Below are 18,373 nucleotides of genomic sequence, written 5' to 3'. Positions count from 1 at the left end.
CCGGCTGGACCAGTGCCCTTTGGGGCTTGAGGAACAGGATCCCTGCCCACGAGGGAAGGAAGAGTCCCTAGAGGGCGTCAAAGGCCCCAAGGCTGAGCTCCTGGCGCCAGGTGGCCGACTCTGTGAGGGTCCAGACAGACAGCAGCCCCTGCACGTTGGGCCCTGGGAGGGATTGATCCGGTGGCTCCAGGCGTCAGAGAAGCCAACTTTCAGGACTTGGGAGGACACATAGCTCCCAGCCCATCCTACTGTGAGAGCTGCAGCTCCACCAGCTTTTCTAGTGCAGCTTCTGCTTGCATGCCCCCGAGGATGGGAGGCTCAACATCTGTCCTGGCAGCCCCTTCCGGGTGAGGCGGTTCAGACTGGGAGAAACTCTCCCTGGGGCTGCTGCCTGCCCTGGGCCATCCCCGGGCTGGGCCCAGCTGGGACCCTGGAGCCAAGCGTGAGTGGAGGAGTGAGGCATCTTGCCACCCTTCACCTCCTGCCCGGGAGCACACGGCTCCCTGATGAGGCCCATTCTGCAGCCCAGACCCCTCGCAGCCTGGCCCAGGCCAGGCCAGGGAGGCCAAGCCACGGCATTCTCTCTTTTCCTCAGCCAGCCCCACCCGGTGTGGAAGGATCAGGCCCCTGACACCTGTTCCCTCTCCCAGGAGCCAAGTTGGGATCCAGCAGCCTGCTTCTGTGGAGCCGTCCCTCTTACCATCCCTGCCACCCATCCTATAATACCCCTCCGACCACTGCCTGGCCGGCTGCTCAGGACCCAGGTCTGGGCTTTGTATGCACTTGTTATTCCCCCAGGGATGGTGAGCAGGGCTTAGGCCCCCCCCCCAGCCCCTCGGACTGCCCCTCCAGCCTTCCCCAGGCTCTGGGTTCACAGCCCACCCTCCTCCGGCCCACATACATGCTGCTCCAGTCAGGAACTGGCAACCAGTGCTTGCCCCTCAGCCTCTGAATCCCCTCCTCCGTGCTTGCTTCCCCTCATCCAGGAAGTGTGCTCTGATTAGAGGCGCTGACGGTTTCACCCCACCTGGCGCTGCCCAGGCATATGGCGGGTCCAGCCCAGGCCGAGACTGGCAGAGGAAGCACTCACCTTCCACGGCAGCGAGCTGCTCCACGTGGTGCTGTTCTCGGGCCTGCAGCGCCGGGCTCTGCATGAACAGCTCCGCGCCGCCCCGTTTGGAGCCCAGCCGGTTCACCAACTGCAGGACAGACAGCAGAGGCTCACTTAGAGCCCGTTGGCTCCCCAGGGGGCCTGGGCAGTCTCTTGGAGGCCGTACAGGCCAGCTGTAGCATGGGGGGCCCACCACGGCTGTTCCTAGAGCTGCAGAGCCTGACCACAGGGAAAAGGGTACCGGGCGAGCCACTGTGTCCCCAGCACTGACCAGGAGCTTCCTGTGATGGTGGGGACACTATCTGCTCTGTCCAGTGTAGTGGCCACGTGGGCTCTGAGTACTTGAAATAGAAGTGAATCTTCACCTAGAGTTAACTTTAACTGATTTAAATTTAAATCACTGTGTGTGGACAACAGTGACCGAAATGGACAGCACAGGTCCAGAGCTGACATGGGTCCATTTTTTTCCCTGAGAGTTGCCATGCGGAGCAGGCCCCACACTTCCCCCATGAAGGCTGCCGGCAGCAGCAGTAGCTAGGAGCCAGGAAGAACCACAGCCAGCACACACCTTCCCCAGACCATTGCCAGTTCCCCCCGGGCCACGAGGACTGAGGGGGCTCCACCCAGGGCCCGCTTCCTCAGTCCCTGTCTTCTCAACATGGACAGTGGGTGACAGTAGCCTGCTGTCCCCTCATCATGGACAATGGGTGACAGTGGCCTGCTGTCCCCTCATCATGGGCAGTGGGTGACGGTGGCCTGGTGTCCCCTCGTCATGGATGGTGGGTGACAGTGGTCTGCTGTCCCCTCTCTCATTGTGGTCAGGAATGGTGGTAACCAGGCAGGATCCCCAAGACAGGTGCCCTCAGCCCCCTCACCCTGGGCCCACCCTCCTCACCTCACACTCATAGAGGCCCAGGTCCTCCTTGCCAGCTGCCCGGATCTCCAACACCAGCAGGCCGCTGCGGGGCTCACTCAGGGTCTGGTATTTGCCCCCAGGGGTCAGCAGGGCCCCATCCTTGTACCACCTAAAGCCAACCCCGGGGGTGGTCAGGTGGGGTCTCCCCAGGTGCCCCATGCTGAGGACCCTCCCCTCACCCACCCTGCAGATCCAGATGTCCTTACAGAGGACATCCCTTACATCCCTCTTGGATGCCACCCACCCAACATCCTCTGTCCTCCTCGCTGCAGCTAGAGCTGTGTTCAGAACGTGCTGCAGCCCCATCACGCCCACTTCTCATCGGAAAGGCTGAGGTTCTGTGTCCAGCCTACCCCAACCCAGCGAACGGGCTGCCCATCCTCATTTTTCAGGCAGGCAGGATGGCCCCAGGGCAGGCCCACCTGCCCACCTCCACCCTGGCCCCAAGCTGCCTGGCCCACCTGATCTGAGGGTGTGGGACACCTTCGATGGTGCAGGTGATCTGGGCATCTTCTCCTTCCACAAAGGGCACTGCCCGGACCTTGTTCACAAACCGAGGCGGGACTGCAGGGTCCAGGGAATGTGGGGAGAGGGGAGAGAGACAGAGATTGAGAGATGGAGAAAGAGACAGAGACACAGAGAGAAAGAGATAGACAGATAGAGAGAGACACAGAAACAAAGAGATGCAGACAGAGGAACAGAGATACAGGGAGACAAAAAGACAGAGAGAGACAGAGACAGATAGAATGAGAGAGACACAGAAATGGATACAGAAATACAGAGAAAGAAACAAAAAAGAGATGGAGGCAGAGAGATGGACAGATAGAGACATAGAGATACAGAGAGAGACAGAGACAGAGAGAGACACCATGACAGAGCAGGACCCCATGCCCACCAGCGAGTCCCCCGACCTCAGTAAGATGTTCACACCCACCCCCTGCCAGCTCCATCCACAGGCCCGTGCCCCCCCCCATGAGGGCTGATACCCTTCCAATGCCCAGAGGGTGGGGCCTGGGCACTCACACTCTGGCCTTCCCCCCAGGGCTCACCTTGCACCAAGATCTTGCCCAGGGAGCTGGCATTGCCAGCAGCACTGGCTGCAAAGCACATGTACTGGCCAGAGTCGACACCAGTCAGGTTGTCCAGGATGAGGGCACACGAGCCATCAGGGTCTTCAATGAGGATGTGATGAGGGTCCACGTCCACTGGCTTCCCATCTGGAAAGGAGAGGAGGGCCGTCACAGAGGGAACCCCATCAGGGACAAGAGACTGGGCCTGCCTGGGGGTCACAGTCGCAGGGTTTGATGGAGGAGGCTGCCCCTGAAACACAAGAGCCAGTGTGGGTTCCCTGCCAGGGGTCTAGCCAGCGAAGCTGACCTGGAGCCCTGGATGGAGACGTGGCGCACCGCCCCCCATCTACTTCCCCAGACCTCACTGGGCACAGTGTAGCCTCTTAAAGGCAGGCTCTTAGCTGGAGGCAGGGGCCGGGCTGGAGGACCCAAACCCAAGGAGAGGACATCTCCTTCTGATAACCAGACCCTCAATCACCTCACCAATGATTCTGCAACTATCCAGGGGCCTCCAAGGTACTGACCCCACCTGGTAGACATACTTGGACACTACCCATTTCTTTCTTTTTTTTTTTTGTGGTACGCGGGCCTCTCACTGTTGTGGCCTCTCCCGCTGTGGAGCACAGGCTCTGGACGCGCAGGCTCAGCGGCCATGGCTCACGGGCCCAGCCGCTCCGCGGCATGTGGGACCTTCCCGGACCAGGGCACGAACCCGTGTCCCCTGCATCGGCAGGCGGACTCTCAACCACTGCGCCACCAGGGAAGCCCCCACCCAGTTCTTTAATCACCCTCATCCAAATGCCCATCTAACATGTCCAGCTGTAACGTTTCTTATCTGGGAGAGGGATGGTGAGATGTGCATCTTTCACTACAAAGAATTCTTTCCTCCATAAATATGTAAAATTTCATAGATGAACACTTTCCAATAACGCTGTACTTTCTGAACAAGGTTGTTTAAGTTATAACAGTTCATAAGCAGCACCTTGACTTCTGATTCACAGGGAACCTTAAGAAACAATTTAAAAATATATCCCCCCAAAAGCCTCCAGCTACCACCTCATTTCTCTGTGCCCCTGTATGATAATTCCAGGAAAGAGTTGTTCTCACTCTCTGTCTCCAGGTGCTTCCCTTTCCATCCTTTCCCAAACCCACACCTCTTGGCTTTCACCTCGCACACAAAACAGCCCTTGACAAGGCTACCGGTGACACTGTCAATCTGTGGTCAAATCTCAGTCTTCATCTTGCTGTCAGAAGACAATTCTCCATGGACTTCTGGGATTCCTGCACAGTCAGATCCTCTGGGCAAAGACACCTACCACCAGCACTGACACCCCAGGAGCCATCCAGGGCAGCAGGAACAAGCCCTCACCTTTCTTCCCTATGAGACATTTGCTTGTCTTCCAGGGCCATAAGTCACTTCTTGCTCTGGAGGGAAGTATGGGAAGATGTGCCAGGAGCCCCAGAAAAGCTCAGCATCTCCTAAAACTTGGGGGTTCTCTCTTGTGATACAACCCACTGCATGAAGCTGACAGCTGGTCCCTGGATGTGGAGATCAAGGCATGGGCAACCCATGCTGCTTTTGCTGTGAGAAACAGCCTTTGTCTCTGACCTGGGGTCTTGTGTCTTTTGTTTGTATCTGGCTGGTAGGCTGGCTTGCTAGCTTGCAAGCCAAGAAACATCTCACAGTTTCTGATCTGCAATTTTGGCAGCAAGGAAGGGATACCTGTCAGAGACACAGCATCCCAAAAGAGAAAGAAAGTGGCCCGTGGGCCAGTTAACAGAACATGAGGGAGGTCCGCAGGAATCAGTGGTGAACATACTGACCACACTTCATGGTCAGCTGGGCAGGAAACAGCTATTTGCTGTGAATGGAGAGAAACTGAGCAAGTGGCTGCAATCTGAGCACTGAGAAGTGGGCTCAGAGACAGACACTTGAATAGTGCCTTGGTGGATGTACTCTTGCCTTGCAGCGGGGACACTGCTGGTTCAGCCTCAGGCCAGCCCCACTTCCCAACAAATATTAGAACCCATGCTGAGTCCCAGGAAGGTTCCATTCCCTTCTTACCCCAGTCACAGAAACACACACCTACACCGGGTGCGAAGAGAGAGCCATCACCAATCCTGATGGGCAGTATGCAGGTAGGAGCAGGGCTAGAACTCAGGGATGAGAGGCGTGGGCACCAAACACGTGCAGCATTCTTTTAGAGTTAACAGTAAAGGACCTCAGTGTCTGCTGTGAACCCTGGCTCGGGACAACTCCCTGATATAGACAAACCTCTACAGGGAACCATCAATAGCTGGCACATGGGCTCGTGGCACCTGGATGGTGTCTAGAATGCTGGTGACACACTGGAGAAGGTGATCCAAAGAGATGTAAGTGCTTCCTGACAGGTGGCCCTGCCTCCTTGGAAAACCCACTCAGCCCTTATGGGAAGACCCAGAAAGAGGATGGGAGGTGTTACCATGGCTCTGGGCCAGTGGAAACCCCTGCTAAGTGGACCCCATCCAAAAGGTCACCACCATGCAAGTTAAACCCCAGCCAGGCAAGGGGCACAGAGCCCCTGAGAACAATGTGATGTGGTTTCTAAGTCAAGCGGTCCCTGAAGCTAAAACAGATGGGATCAGTAGTGACAATCTTGCTGCCCGTTTAGGGCTTTGAATGAGCCCAAAACACTGGATATTACTGAGCTATGGAAGTGTGTCTTGTTCCATCCCTGGCCCCTTCCTCGTCCTCCACCTTCACCCCTGTTTAAAAGAAAAATAATCAGAAGATGGGGCTTCCCTGGTGGCACAGTGGTTGAGAGTCCGCCTGCCGATGCAGGGGACACGGGTTCGTGCCCCGGTCCGGGAAGATCCCACATGCCGCGGAGCGGCTGGGCCCGTGAGCCATGGCCGCTGAGCCTGCGCATCCGGAGCCTGTGCTCCGCAACGGGAGAGGCCGCAACAGTGAGAGGCCCGCGTACCGTAAAAAAAAAAAAAAAAAAAAAAAAAATCAGAAGTGGGCCTTCATCTCCCTGTGCCCAGAGGGACCAGAGGCCCTACATGCGCATCTGATATGCCAGGCACCTGAGGCAGGGGGAGAACTTAGATTTTGATGGCTCTGCTGGACACAGGCATCTGATTCCACTGATGGGATGTGAGCAAGGTTCCCAGAGAGCAGGAAAAGTAATGTCACCTTGGGGTCAAGTCAGGGTGCTGTGACTGTGGCTTCTACCTCTGTTTGGAATTCCCTGCTCCACACAAGGGTGGGGACACCCTACACTTGGATAGGTGGCTATAGAGCATGTAACCAGGTCCAGCCCAGCAACCCGTCACTTCCCAAGATTGCCAACAGAACCCCAGGAGGAGAAAGGAAGTTCCAGGCCTCCTGGGTGATGTGAAAGGAGCCAAGCTAACGAGAGAGGCCGAGTCCAAAATCAACAGCCAGAGAGAGTGGTGGCTGGCAGGAGATCGTCACCAGCCCAATCCAGTCACCGGTCCTGTGACTCCAGCTGGCTTGGACAGGGTGGCTGTAATAGGGTCTGCTGTGCAGGCTGACAGCTCCTGGTGGGAGTCCTGGGCATTGCAGCCACCCGCTTTTCCTTCCTGCTGGCATGCAAGGACCAAGACCAGAGGTCCCTGCATTCGCATGGGCATGATCTCTAATACACATCGCTGGTGCTCTCTGCTCCCTGCTGGCTGCCCTCCCGGGGGGGGGGGGGCGCGGATCAGGACTTGGCCCTCACCCCCGACACTCAAGCTTCTGCCAAATGAATGACATTTTGCTGGCTGGTGAGTCTGATTTCTCCTGCCAGATGCTACTTTTCCTGGCAAAGGTTATGTGCTCACTGACCTTGAGATGTTGTGAATGCCCTGGCTATGTGGTTTGACACTTAACAGGCTATAGACAGGTGGGTTGAAGACACCCTTCCTTGGGTCCATGAACCATGGAGGCAAAGTGAGGCCACTGATAGGGCTCCCACCAGGGTTCCTGTGTGGAGCCGTTGCATTGCACGTGGCACTGAGTTCCAGTGCATGCCAGACAGGGGACTGCCGAGAGAGGCTCTGAGATGAGGGAGGTGCACATCACTTGGGGTGGACCCCCCCATCTGGCAGATGGGTGCCTCTCAGGGCCATCTGTGGTGTTTCCAACTGAGATGCTGCTTTAGGTCGGTGAACGGCCAGCTCTGGCCACACCACACGGCTGTGTACGCTGCCTGGACCACCTGCGGTTTGAGAACCTGTGTTGTCTCTCACATAAGCTGCCCAGCATGAATTGACCATCTGACTGTCCCTCGCCTCCTCTACTCACTGGACACAGCTGTCCTCAGAGGGGTCAAAGCCTGCAAGCTGCTCACAGGGTAATGGTCAGTGGATTGTCTCGATACAGCTGGGAACCTGGGATCCCACTCTGACTGTTCCTGGGCATGGTGCATCCCTCATTCCCCTCAGATGCAGCCCGGCGGGCACACTTTCCTGGGGGCAGCCCAGCTGAAAGGTGGCGGCTGAGGGGCTCATTCTTACTTCTAAATAACTTTCATGGAATGGCTTTGTCTCTCTGGACACATCGTCACAGGTGCAAGTTTGGGGTGTGAGAAGGGATGGCAGGGAAATGGAGCTGCACTACATATGGGTTCTGTGAGGCAGCTGGGAAGGGAGCTCCACAGACCCCAGGACCCCACAGACTCCAGAAGCATGATCCCCTGGCTGCTGCGGGGGACCAGCTGCTGCTCCACTGACTCTGGCCTGAAGCTCTGACAGTGGGACTGGGACGGTCTCTCTTTCATGTCCCAGCAAAGTGCTCCTGCATGTCTTCTCCAGCCCCATTCTTAGCCATTCGTGGGTGAACAAATGCCCCAGCTGGCTGTGAACAAGCAGGACAGGAGGACTGACTTCCCTGGGACAGCTCCTCCAAAACCAGGACTGGACTTGGCTACTGGGACTGAACTAAGGATTCAGGATTTACCTGCCAGCCCGGAGGAGACCTACCTGCCAGCCAGGTGAGGCCTAATAAGAGTATCTTGGTTTACCTGGGAACCTGGACCACGCCAGGTGGTCTATGCCACACTGTGATTTAGGGTGGGGGCTTTAGGCCATACTGCATCAGCTTGACCTCAGAGGGGCCAGAGATTGAGGTCAGCCATGCAGGTGGTCAGCCTACGTGAATGCCCCAACAGAAACCCTGGACAACAAGGCTCAACAAGTGAGCGTCCCTGGTTGGCCACACTCCGTGTGATGGCACACATCTGTACTGACAGGAACAGGCATGTCCACACAACTCCACGGGGGGGACATCTGGACCATACCTGGATCCCCAACTGGACCCCACCCCATGTGCCTCTTCCCTTTTACTGCAGTAAACCAGAACCCTGAGAGGAACGGCTCTGCTGAGTTCTGTGAGTCCTAGTGAATCACTGAACCTGAAGGCGGTTATGGGACCCCCAACCTTGCAGTTCGTGTCCAGTGAGAATGGTCTTGGGCTCCTGACCTCAGTGTTCCTGGGGACCCCCAAACTTTGCAGCTCCCATCACACACAGAGTCAAATCTGAGACCCACACGGCAGCCCTCAAGGCCCAGCATTCCCCAGCCTCATTCCCCACTACACCTGCCTCAGTGCCTCCCCCTCCCCTGTCCTCCTGGAGCCTCACTGCCTATTTGGAGTTCCTCCAACATGTCTGCATGATGACTACTCTCTGCCCTTCACTCTGCCTTATTTCTCTGGCTGGTCACAAATATTACACATTTGTCTATGTGCTTGTCATCTGTCTACTCCCCTAGAAGGTCAGCCTCCTTGGACAAGGTTGATCTGCCTGTTCACTGCACCTTCCCTGCACCTGGAATGGTACCTGGGCACTCAGCACAAACATGGCAAATGAGAGAGCTAATGAGTGAGATTCGGTGGTGGGCAGAGTCACTGCGTCAGAAACACGATGCATACCTAAGCAGCCTCCGCCTCTGTCCCACCTCACCCACCCGTGCACACTGGCCAGCCTGTCTTTGATTCAGGAGCAGGAGACTGGAACAGGAGGCCTGTCTCTTGTGTCCAGCCCCTCAGCCAACCCCACCCTGGATCCCTGGTCCCCTGCCCAGCCTGATTCCCTCTGGGCAGCTCTTGCTTGTTGCAAGATCAGTATCCACCGGCCCCCAAAGGCCTACCTTTGTACCAGCTCACGATGGGCTTGGGTGTGCCCGTCACACGGCAGGCTAGTTTGACTGTCTCGCCCAGCTCAGCCGTGCAGTCGGCCAGCTCCTCTTCAAATTCCGGGGGGCCTGGGGATACATACACAGGGCCTGGAGCACCCACCCGTCCCCTCAGGTGCACACCTGGCAGGGCCAGAGCCCCATGACCAAGGATGTGGTTGCAACAGATACCACCCCTTGTGAGCCTTTATCCATAGTCCCACACTAGGGCCTGGATGGGCATTAGGATGAGCGACACAGGTTGGCTGTATACTGGGGAGTGGTAGGGACTGTGGAAAAAGAGGGCATGTTGAAATGGGATCCTCTCTCCTGTTCTAAGTGAGGAACTTCCGGGCCCTTCACATTCCTAACACAGTCTGGGCACCTGCCTTGTGCTGGAAAGCCCCCAGTGAACCTCGAGGCTCCCCTCAATTCTGGTCAGGGCCAGCCCTACACTCTGATTAAGGGCTCCCGAGAGGCTGGGCTAACCAAGGTAGAGAGAGCCACTTGCCCCAGAATCGAGCCCCTTCCCTTGTGCCTGCCCAGGTAGGGGCAGGGCGCCAGGGCTCAGGACCTGCCAACCTAGGTGCCCGCAAGCCAGACCGCCAGGCTGAAAGGTTCAGCCTCCCATCCAGCCTCGCCTCATGAGCCCAGGCACTCACGCCACACGGGCAGGGCCAGGCGCTGCTGGATGCCACAGATCTCCTTCACCCAGGAGTTCTTGGTGATGACCGTCCGCGCCTGCAGCAGGTACTTGCGTACTGAGTCCTCCCGCTCATGCCAAACCTCGAAGGCACGGTCATCGCCCTCCACCTTGTCGTTCAGGTCGATGCTGCTCAGCTGTGGGGGGAGGATGCAGGCTGACTGCCCGGATGCAGGCTGAGCCATGGTCACCCAGGACTGGGCTGCAGGACCGGCCAGCAGCCTCCACCTGCCCACACATCCTGCATGGCCTCCCTCTGCCCACCCAGGCTCCGCTGGCACCCTGCAAACCTTCATCATGTTCCGGAAGACGTAGCTGAAGGTGTCAGTGCGCGAGTCCCGCTTGGGCTTGCAGACCACCAGGTGGTGGCGGAACAGGAAGACATGCCGGTGGTGGCCCTTCCACGGCATCCGCGCACCCGGTGTCCCCTCCCACACAATGAAGTGGCCCTGGGAGAGCGGTGAGCCTGTGGTCAGCCATGCCCAGCCTGGAGTCCAGCCCTCCACAAGCCCTGGCCACCTGCCCAGGCCCTCCACTGCACCCCTAGCCCCAGACCTGGCGGATGGGCTCGCCTAGAGCCTCCAGGGTGCCCGGGTAGTTCTCCATGAGCGACACGTGCAGCTGGTTCTCGGCACGCTGCGGCAGGGCCGACACCACTGCGTAGGCCTGCTCCAGCAGTGCACAGTTCTGTCCATTCCGCGCCTTGTTGCGGATCAGCTCCTGGGGGAGACTGCGGGTCAGGGCGAGACCTGGGGTGGCTGGGCATGGGGGTGGCCCCGCAGCCCCTGGCCGGCCGTGCCTACCTTGAGGAGGGCCTGGTACTGCTGGACTCGTTCCACCGGCTGCTCCAGGAAGTGCTGCAGGGACGGCGGGGGTGGCTGCGAAGGATCTGCGGCTGACAGCACCTCCTCAGTGTATTTCTGTGGAAATCGCAGGGCTGGGTTCAGGGCGGGGGGGCACAGCCTCCAGATGGCTTATGTCCCCAGAGCCCCAGAGCTGGTGGATCAGGGTCCCACACACAGACCCTCCTCCGCAGGTGGGCCCCACCACTGCCCCAGGTGATGGCCGGTGTCACTGTCTAACAGGTGAGCAAAGCTTGGGGTTGGGGGGGGTGACCCTGCCCGCTTTTCTAAGCTAGGGGCCAGGGGGCCTGGGCAGGCTGAAGTGGGGCCTGAGCAGGGTCAGGGAAGATGATCTAAGATCTGGAAGCCAGCATCAAGCCTGGCGAGTGGAGGCAGGGCTGACGGGCAGAGGAGCACCTTGTAGAACTCCTGCACGGCCGTGCTGACCATCGCCGACTCAGCCTGCACTCGGCCCACCAGGAACTCCAGATACTTCTCAAAGGCTGCCTGGTTCTTGATGAAGCACATGGCCACGTCGTCATCCGTGTCACAGCTATGCAGCTCCTGTGAGAAACTGCCATGGAGGGGAACAGTGGTCAGGTGAGGGCTGACATCAGGACCCTCACCCACGACCCACAACCCAGCCCCAAACCCTCAGGTTTGGGAAGAAACAGGCTCCTTCCCAGGGCTGGGCTCCTGTGGATGACAGTGAGTGTTCTGGGCTGTGAGGGCCATGCATATGTGGTATTGCAGAGCGTGCACTTATGTGCAGGTGTGCAAGCATGTAAGGGAGTACGTGTCTGTGGGTGTACATGTATTCGTGTGTGTGCCATGTACATGTATGCCCACATGTGAAAGGCTGTGTGTGAGTGTGCAGGTATGCACGTGTACTTGTGTGTGCCCATGTACATGTGTGCACAAATTTCTGGGGTATGTCTGTGTACTTGGGTTGCAGTGGGTAGGTGTGTCACAGGCACTTCCGGGGATAAGCCAGGTGCACATGCCTGTGTTCCTGGGGACATGTGTGTACAGGAGTGTGGTGCACCAGTGGGTGAATCGAGTCATCAAAGGTTCTGTCTCTTCTCGACTCCTGCCCACTCTCCTGAGGTACAGCCCTGTCGGTACACACATGTGCAAGTGTGAGCATCCACGTGTGTATGCACATGTGTGGTGTGTGTCCGTGTGTGTAGGCGTGTGTCTTGTGCATGTATGACTTGTGTGTGCACACATGTATCTACACATGTGAACAGTGTGTCCAAGTGTGTGTCTAAGCATGTGTGTGTATACATGCATGTACACACAGACCGGGGAATAGCCTTGAGGCCCACCCTGCATGCCCACCTGCTATGGAAGTGACTGATGTCCTGCACATTTCGGAAGATGACTGCCTTCTGGCTGGCCACGGCCGTGGGCACGTGGGGGCAGTGGTCCAGGTACTGCATGTGGTGGTTCTGCAGGAACTGCAGCTTGCCCACAAAGGCCTGCTCCGAGCTCAGCAGCTCCTGGATTATGGAGCTGGGTGGGGAGACAGCCATGAGGGGAAGACCCAGGAGCTTAGCTGCTGAACCGGGCACTTCCAAGTCACGTGCATCCTGCTGCCCACTTTCAGAATGGGCCTGGCAAGCTGGTGGAGGGAGGGCACCCTCACACACCAGGCAGCCCCACCACACGGAGTTTCCAGGCAAGGTCCCGCCAGGTAGAGGCAAGCCCCAGGGGACTTGGGTGTAATTAGCATCCTGGAGGCCCCCCACAGGAACCCAACTTCCCACAGTTCCTGCCGGTGGCCCCTCACCTCAGCCTCGTCTTGTACTCATCCTCCGACACAGCCTCCCCGGGGAACTCAGGGGCCTCAGCTGGCCCCCACTCAGGTGACAGCTGGTGAGAGACAGGAGAGGGTCATAGACAGCTTGAGCACTAGCCTGTCCTTCCAGGGCGAGGCTCCCGCCTTCATGGGGAACGGGGGTACAACCCCAGGACCACCCTTCCAGCCATCCAGGTACCTTGAGCCGCTTGTCCAGGTAGGCAGGAGACACCCAGCCTTGCCGAGAGAGGCTGGACTTGGTGGGTTTGGTACGCACAAGCCAGCGCAGCGGGTGCGCCGAGTCCAGTACCTCCACGTACTGGCCCTCCCGCAGCGAGATGGCGTCCTGCTCAGCCCCCAGGGGCAGGTAGTCAGCCGTGACCACATAAATGTCAAAGATCTGGGGGGGAAGTCACTGAGTCAGACCTGGAGAGGGGCCAGTGGGCCTCCTAAGGCCCCAGGCTACAAGGCCTCTGGAATTCAGTGGAGAAGAAGCAGCCATCCTGAGATTCCATGAAGTTCTAGAACAGGCTCAACCCATCTCTACTGATGGAAATCCTACCGGGGGTGCCAGGTGGCCCACCCCAAAGAGACAAGGAGGAACCTCTGGGGTGCTGGGGGTGTCCTGGGTCGCAGTGGTGATATTGGCCCCTCAGGTGTGTGCCCACCTCCTCTGCCCCAGCTCCCCCGGCCCCCTACACCAACTCCACCTTCACCCTGTCCCTGACACTCTCATACCCCCTTGCCCACCCTGCCCCACCCCTCGCCTGCCCATGCACCTCTCCCCGGTAGTCTCCATCCTCGGACTCTGAGGATGACTCCTGGACGCTGGAAGAGGGGCGTGACCGGCCATGCCGGGGGGATGCGGACGGCGTCTTGGACTCCTCATCGCTGTCACCTCCAGGCACCTGCAGCGTGGCTGGGGGACACAGGGCACATGATGCCTTCGAAGGGCCTGCCCCCCATGCCGCCCTCCCATGGGTCTACAGGGCGTTCAGGTGAGGAGGGGCCCCAGTCCTGGGGGCTCAGTCACGGCCACCCCTGGACTTCACTCCATCGCCAGCTACCCTTACCCTGTGTGATCTTGGCCGACACCATCTCTGTGATCTGCGACGTGAGCTTCTTCAGGAACTCCTCCGTGCCCACCTCAGCCAAGGACAGGTGGCCGCAGGCCTCTGATGACGGAAGCTCTCCTGGGGGCCAGACCCTAGCTCAGCCAGCCGTGTGCTCCACAGATGTGCCCGAACACCGCCTCCAGGCCCATCCTGGGCTTGGGGGTCAGAGTAGCCCAGGGACGCATAGACTTGGGCCAGAGCTGCCAGAAGCAGGGAAGGCTGACCACAACTAGGGGTCTCTTTGGCTCAAGGGTAACTGAGCCAAGGTGTGACTTAGGGGACCACAAACTCAGGCATGACAGTGGGGGCAGCAGGTGGCTGTGGGGAGAGCAGGCAGTCAGGGGACAGCAGGTAGCCAGCATGGTTGCAAGGCGGTGGGCAGGTGCAGCTGAGGGCAAAGCTGGGTAAATGGTCAGGCTGGGGTTGGAGCTTGGAGCTGTGGGGTCCCCAGTGGGGTTTGTGCCAAACTTCCATTTCTGTTGGCCACTTGGCCGCTGGTCTGGGAAGGGGCTCAGAAGGGACAGAGATCACAAGGACCTCAGCCAGGCAGTATAATACGAGGGCAGGTCCTGGACACTGAAGGCAGGGGGCAGGACCCCAAATTGTGGCCCGAGGGCTGGGGGGGCCAGACCCCTGGCAGCTGTGGTTTGATGGCTTCAGGTCGACCTTGATGGAAGTGGGATCCTTTGCAGGTGTAAGGGGCTGGGAGCAGTTGCTGGGGTTACGGGGGAATGAGGGCGGCTTGGGATGGGGGCAGCACAGGGAAGGGAGGGCTGGGTAAATTAACAAAGCAGGTCAGTGGAGAAGTGATCCCAAAGGTGGGCAATGGGTACGTGGGGTGCACGGCTCCCTTCTCTCGACTTCTGTGCAGACTCAGTATTCTCCATAAAACAATTTTTTAAATATGCCAAGGTGCTGGGGCCCTGTGCAGGTGGCCAGGAAGCAGCTGGACATGTCAGGGGGCAGGCACACTTAGAGGCTGGGAATAGGGGGACCCAGCTTGGGGGCAGGGGGAGAAGCCCTGACAAAGTGGGGGCCCTGTCGGCAGCATATCCAGCACCCGCCTCCCCGAACTGCCCCCATGCCAGCCCTGACTCGGCAGCTGCCTGCTCCTAGGCACCCATACAGCCCCCTGGACGTGAGCTCTAAGCCAAGGGCTGGCCCAGCCCAGGGGCCCCCGCGAGCTTCCACATCCTCGAGGGTCAGAAATGGCCCGGAGACCAACCAAAGCTCAGAATTAGGCCCATAAGAGGGCAGGGAGGCCCAGCCCAGAGCCAGGCAAGCAGGTGTTCCTAGGGCCACACGGTCCTGGGGCCTGCCAGCGGGGCAGCCTCCTCCACACCCCCTGTCCCCCACCCTGCACAGACGTGTGCCCACTCAGCCCGTACCTTTCCTCTGCCCAGCGAGGTCAGTGAAACCTGAAGGTTGCAACATCTGCTCAGAAACAAGTTGGGTCCTAAAGGGGGAGGAGGTATCCTGAAGGGCCTGACAGAAAAGAGGGTCTGGGGGCAGTGGGCCTTGATGCCACAGTCGGGGCCCTGGGGAAGTCCTCTCTTTACAATGGGGACCCAAGCCACATGGCCCAAGAGGGCCAGAGCTGGGCTGGGATCTGCGATGGGGCTCCCTCCTAGCAGCAGCACTGCCCCCCACCAGGACCAGGACCCCACTCACCCAGGACCTGCACTCCCAGGACCCACACTCCCAGGACCTGCACTCCCAGGACCCACTCTCCCAGGACCTGTACTCCTGCACTCCCAGGACCCACACTCCCGGGACCTCACTCCTGGCCCCTCTGCCTCTTGAGCAGCCCCTCACTCACCCCTGCAGGAAGGTGGAGATGAGGGCCTCCTTCACCCCGGCCTGCTCCTCTGCTGCCCCAGCCTCCTTAGGTACTGTCAGGAGAACAGGGTGAGCGACCAGGATGACACCTCATACCCTTGAGCTCTGATTCTGATCGGGACCCCTGCCAGGGATGCCTGGACCACCCCCCAGGGGGCCTTGGCCCTGTCATCTGGAGCCCCGAGGAAGACTGTGCCCAGTGTTCCAGCTTGGCCCACAGTCATCCCACCACTGGTAGGGATGGGAATGGGGTCTGCACTTGACTCACCCGCCCTGGGAAGAGCTGAGAGTGACCCAGGAAGAAACCACTCAGGGCGGCGGGGGGCTTCTAGGAGAGTCTCAGCTAGCTGAATGGAGCCCACAGTGTAGGGTGTGGGAGCTGGCCCATGAGCTCTGAGGCTGCACACTACCCACACTGCCCCTCTCCCACTCCTGGCTGGGTCACTCATGCCCACTCACAGCCAGAGACGTGCAAGCTTGCGGAACAGAGGGCTTGGCCAGCAGTGTTTGTGGCGATGCAGGTGTAGGTGCCCTGGTGCTGTCGGTCCACATCCAGAAGGACCAGGCTGTGCTGCTGGGCAGAGCTGGCCACTGTGTAGCCCGGCGTGTGGCAGCCGATCCACAGCACACCCTGCTCAGCCTCCTCCCGCAGCCAATGCACAGCTGGGAGCGGGTCTCCTGCAGGCGGGAGTAGATGGTGGACAGTCTCCCCACACCAAGAGGGTGGCTCTGAGAGGCAGGGGTCACCTCTGAGCCTCCCTAGGAGGGTCCTGAGTGGGTGCAGGGGGGGGACCTCCCTGGGGGCTCTCCTGAGTGGGACAGGGAGGCAGGACATCTCACCTTCAACCTTCACTGAGAAGGTGATGCTGGAGCCCTTCTTCACCTTCTTGGAGGTGAACTTCTCCAGGAATCGGGGTGGCACCAGCTGTTGGTGTACATCTGGAGAGACATGGGGCGGTTGGTGGTAAACAGTGCAGAGCCCCAATTCCACGGGGTCGTCCCCCTCACGCACCCTCACGGAACCTGTCCCCAGGGTCCACCCCACCCTCCCTCCCTCTGCCCTCTGGAGTCGGCTCACCGAATGCTGGCTTCTCTTCCGGTTCATTGGGGCCTGAAGAAAGCACAGAAGTCAGGTCTACAGCACCAAGGTGCCCCCTCCCCTGAGTGGGCCTGCCTAGCAGGGTGTGAGTCCCGAGGGTGGCCCCGCCCATTCCTGCACACAGCACCTTTCCTAAACCTGGCCGTGCAGACATGGAATTCACTCAGTCCCCACGGACCAGATGGAATGTTACCCATGCCGGCCCAGGAGTCTGGGGCGTTGCTCTGAAACTAACTTGGGGATGCTTGTGCTCAGAACGCCACAACTGAAGCAATGCCACGGGCAGTGTTGGGTCCCTAGACCAGGGCAGATTTGGGCAAGACTTGGAATCACCTTGCAGTGCTCAGAACTTTGGAAAATAAGGAAGTTAAGACCTCTACTCCCCCAATTACTACCTGCCTCTTCCTCCACAGTCTACGGAGGGCTCCATGCTTGCCTGGGCCTACTCCACCAGCTAGCTACCCTGCTTGCTGGTCAGTTTTTCATGGGCCCCACGCCCTCTAAGGGCCCATGTTCTCTGGGAGCCAGCTTCTGGCCACCTGTGACTTTTGCACACAGGGCCAGTGACCACTGGGCCCTAGCTCCCAGGCTTGCCACAGCATGGTTTATAGGTGGACATCAACCTGGGTGTGGACACCAAGCTCTGCTGCATCCCTGAGCACCCACCTCGGACCAGCAGCCGAGCAGACGAATAAGCAGCACCCACGGTGTTGCTGATGTAGGCCGAGTACTGGCCAGCATCCTCGCTGGTGACCGAGACAATCTCCAGGGTGTGCAGTGTCTTCCTGTCCGTCATGCAGATGTGTGCAGATGCAGTCAGGGGCTGCCCATCTTTGAACCAGTACAGTCGAGGAGTGGGGTAGCCTGGGGCCGCAGGGGGAGTGGTTAGCACAGGGCCACAGCCCAGTGGACACCATGCCCTCCAAAGGCCCTCACAGACCCCTGGGTGATCTAACCCTAACCCTAACCCTCCCTCTGGTGGGAGGCAGCTCCTTTCCCTTCATCTCTCTCCCCCTTACCTTTCACCTTGAGCTGGAACTTGGCCAGACACGTGCCGGGGGCCACCTGGAGGTCTTTCAGGTCCTCCACGACCTGCGGCAGCTGCCCCTCCTCTGGGGTAGACTCCGTGCCCTCCTGCTCCCAGCTGGCAGGGAGAACCAAGAAGGGGCAGATGTGAGATGGACCAGTGAGGGGTCCAGGACAGGAGGGGACCAGGGTCAAGCATGGATGGCTTTTGAGGTCTCCTCTTTCCTGGACAGAGACTGCCGTGGCCTGGTTGAAGGCTCCAGGATTTGGATTCTGTCAGTCCAAGCCAGCATTGCCACCCCCCGCAAAGGGCCCAGGACCACCCCTGCACGACCCTCTACCTGGACAGGTAGCCTTGGGCGCTGAAATAGGACGAGGTTTCCGTGGCATCCACAGCAGTTTCGTAGTCGGTGCTGGTCACTGAGGATGAAGGGTGGAGCTGAAGCGAGGCCTGCACCCCATCTGCCTGGGGAACGGGCCCCACCCCAGAGGCTACCTGATTCTCACTGCGCAGCCATTCCTGGGAGCCACTCACACTTCTGAGTCAGAAGGCATGGGGGACACAGCTACCCTATGGCCCCTCCTTGTCCCCAGGCTGTTACCAGCCCATGTTTCCAGGCCTATAACTAACTACAAGACCCAACAAATTATAAATACTGGGCTTCATAAATAGCAGACAGTGGCAACAACAG

At 59.0% G+C, this 18,373-nt stretch overlaps 1 protein-coding gene across 1 annotated transcript in view; it reads right to left on the bottom strand.

The window, feature by feature from the left end:
• The window catches only part of OBSCN (obscurin, cytoskeletal calmodulin and titin-interacting RhoGEF), a 169,468-nt gene that overhangs the window by 15,828 nt on the left and 135,267 nt on the right, over window positions 1–18,373 (bottom strand). Inside the window, 23 exon segments of the mRNA XM_070045296.1 lie at window positions 1,091–1,199; window positions 2,007–2,136; window positions 2,489–2,591; window positions 3,077–3,244; window positions 9,233–9,346; window positions 9,919–10,096; window positions 10,250–10,408; window positions 10,515–10,679; window positions 10,763–10,879; window positions 11,219–11,375; window positions 12,143–12,316; window positions 12,594–12,676; window positions 12,802–13,002; window positions 13,382–13,521; window positions 13,676–13,795; window positions 15,106–15,173; window positions 15,537–15,609; window positions 16,016–16,234; window positions 16,397–16,495; window positions 16,635–16,667; window positions 17,322–17,519; window positions 17,675–17,799; window positions 18,023–18,101. Coding sequence (XP_069901397.1) covers window positions 1,091–1,199; window positions 2,007–2,136; window positions 2,489–2,591; window positions 3,077–3,244; window positions 9,233–9,346; window positions 9,919–10,096; window positions 10,250–10,408; window positions 10,515–10,679; window positions 10,763–10,879; window positions 11,219–11,375; window positions 12,143–12,316; window positions 12,594–12,676; window positions 12,802–13,002; window positions 13,382–13,521; window positions 13,676–13,795; window positions 15,106–15,173; window positions 15,537–15,609; window positions 16,016–16,234; window positions 16,397–16,495; window positions 16,635–16,667; window positions 17,322–17,519; window positions 17,675–17,799; window positions 18,023–18,101 — 3,012 coding nt within the window.

This window comes from Globicephala melas, chromosome 3, assembly GCF_963455315.2.
Source record: "Globicephala melas chromosome 3, mGloMel1.2, whole genome shotgun sequence".
In the NCBI taxonomy this organism is placed as follows: domain Eukaryota; kingdom Metazoa; phylum Chordata; class Mammalia; order Artiodactyla; family Delphinidae; genus Globicephala; species Globicephala melas.
Note: the sequence above shows the minus strand (reverse complement) of the source record. Positions and strands in the feature narration are given on the sequence as shown.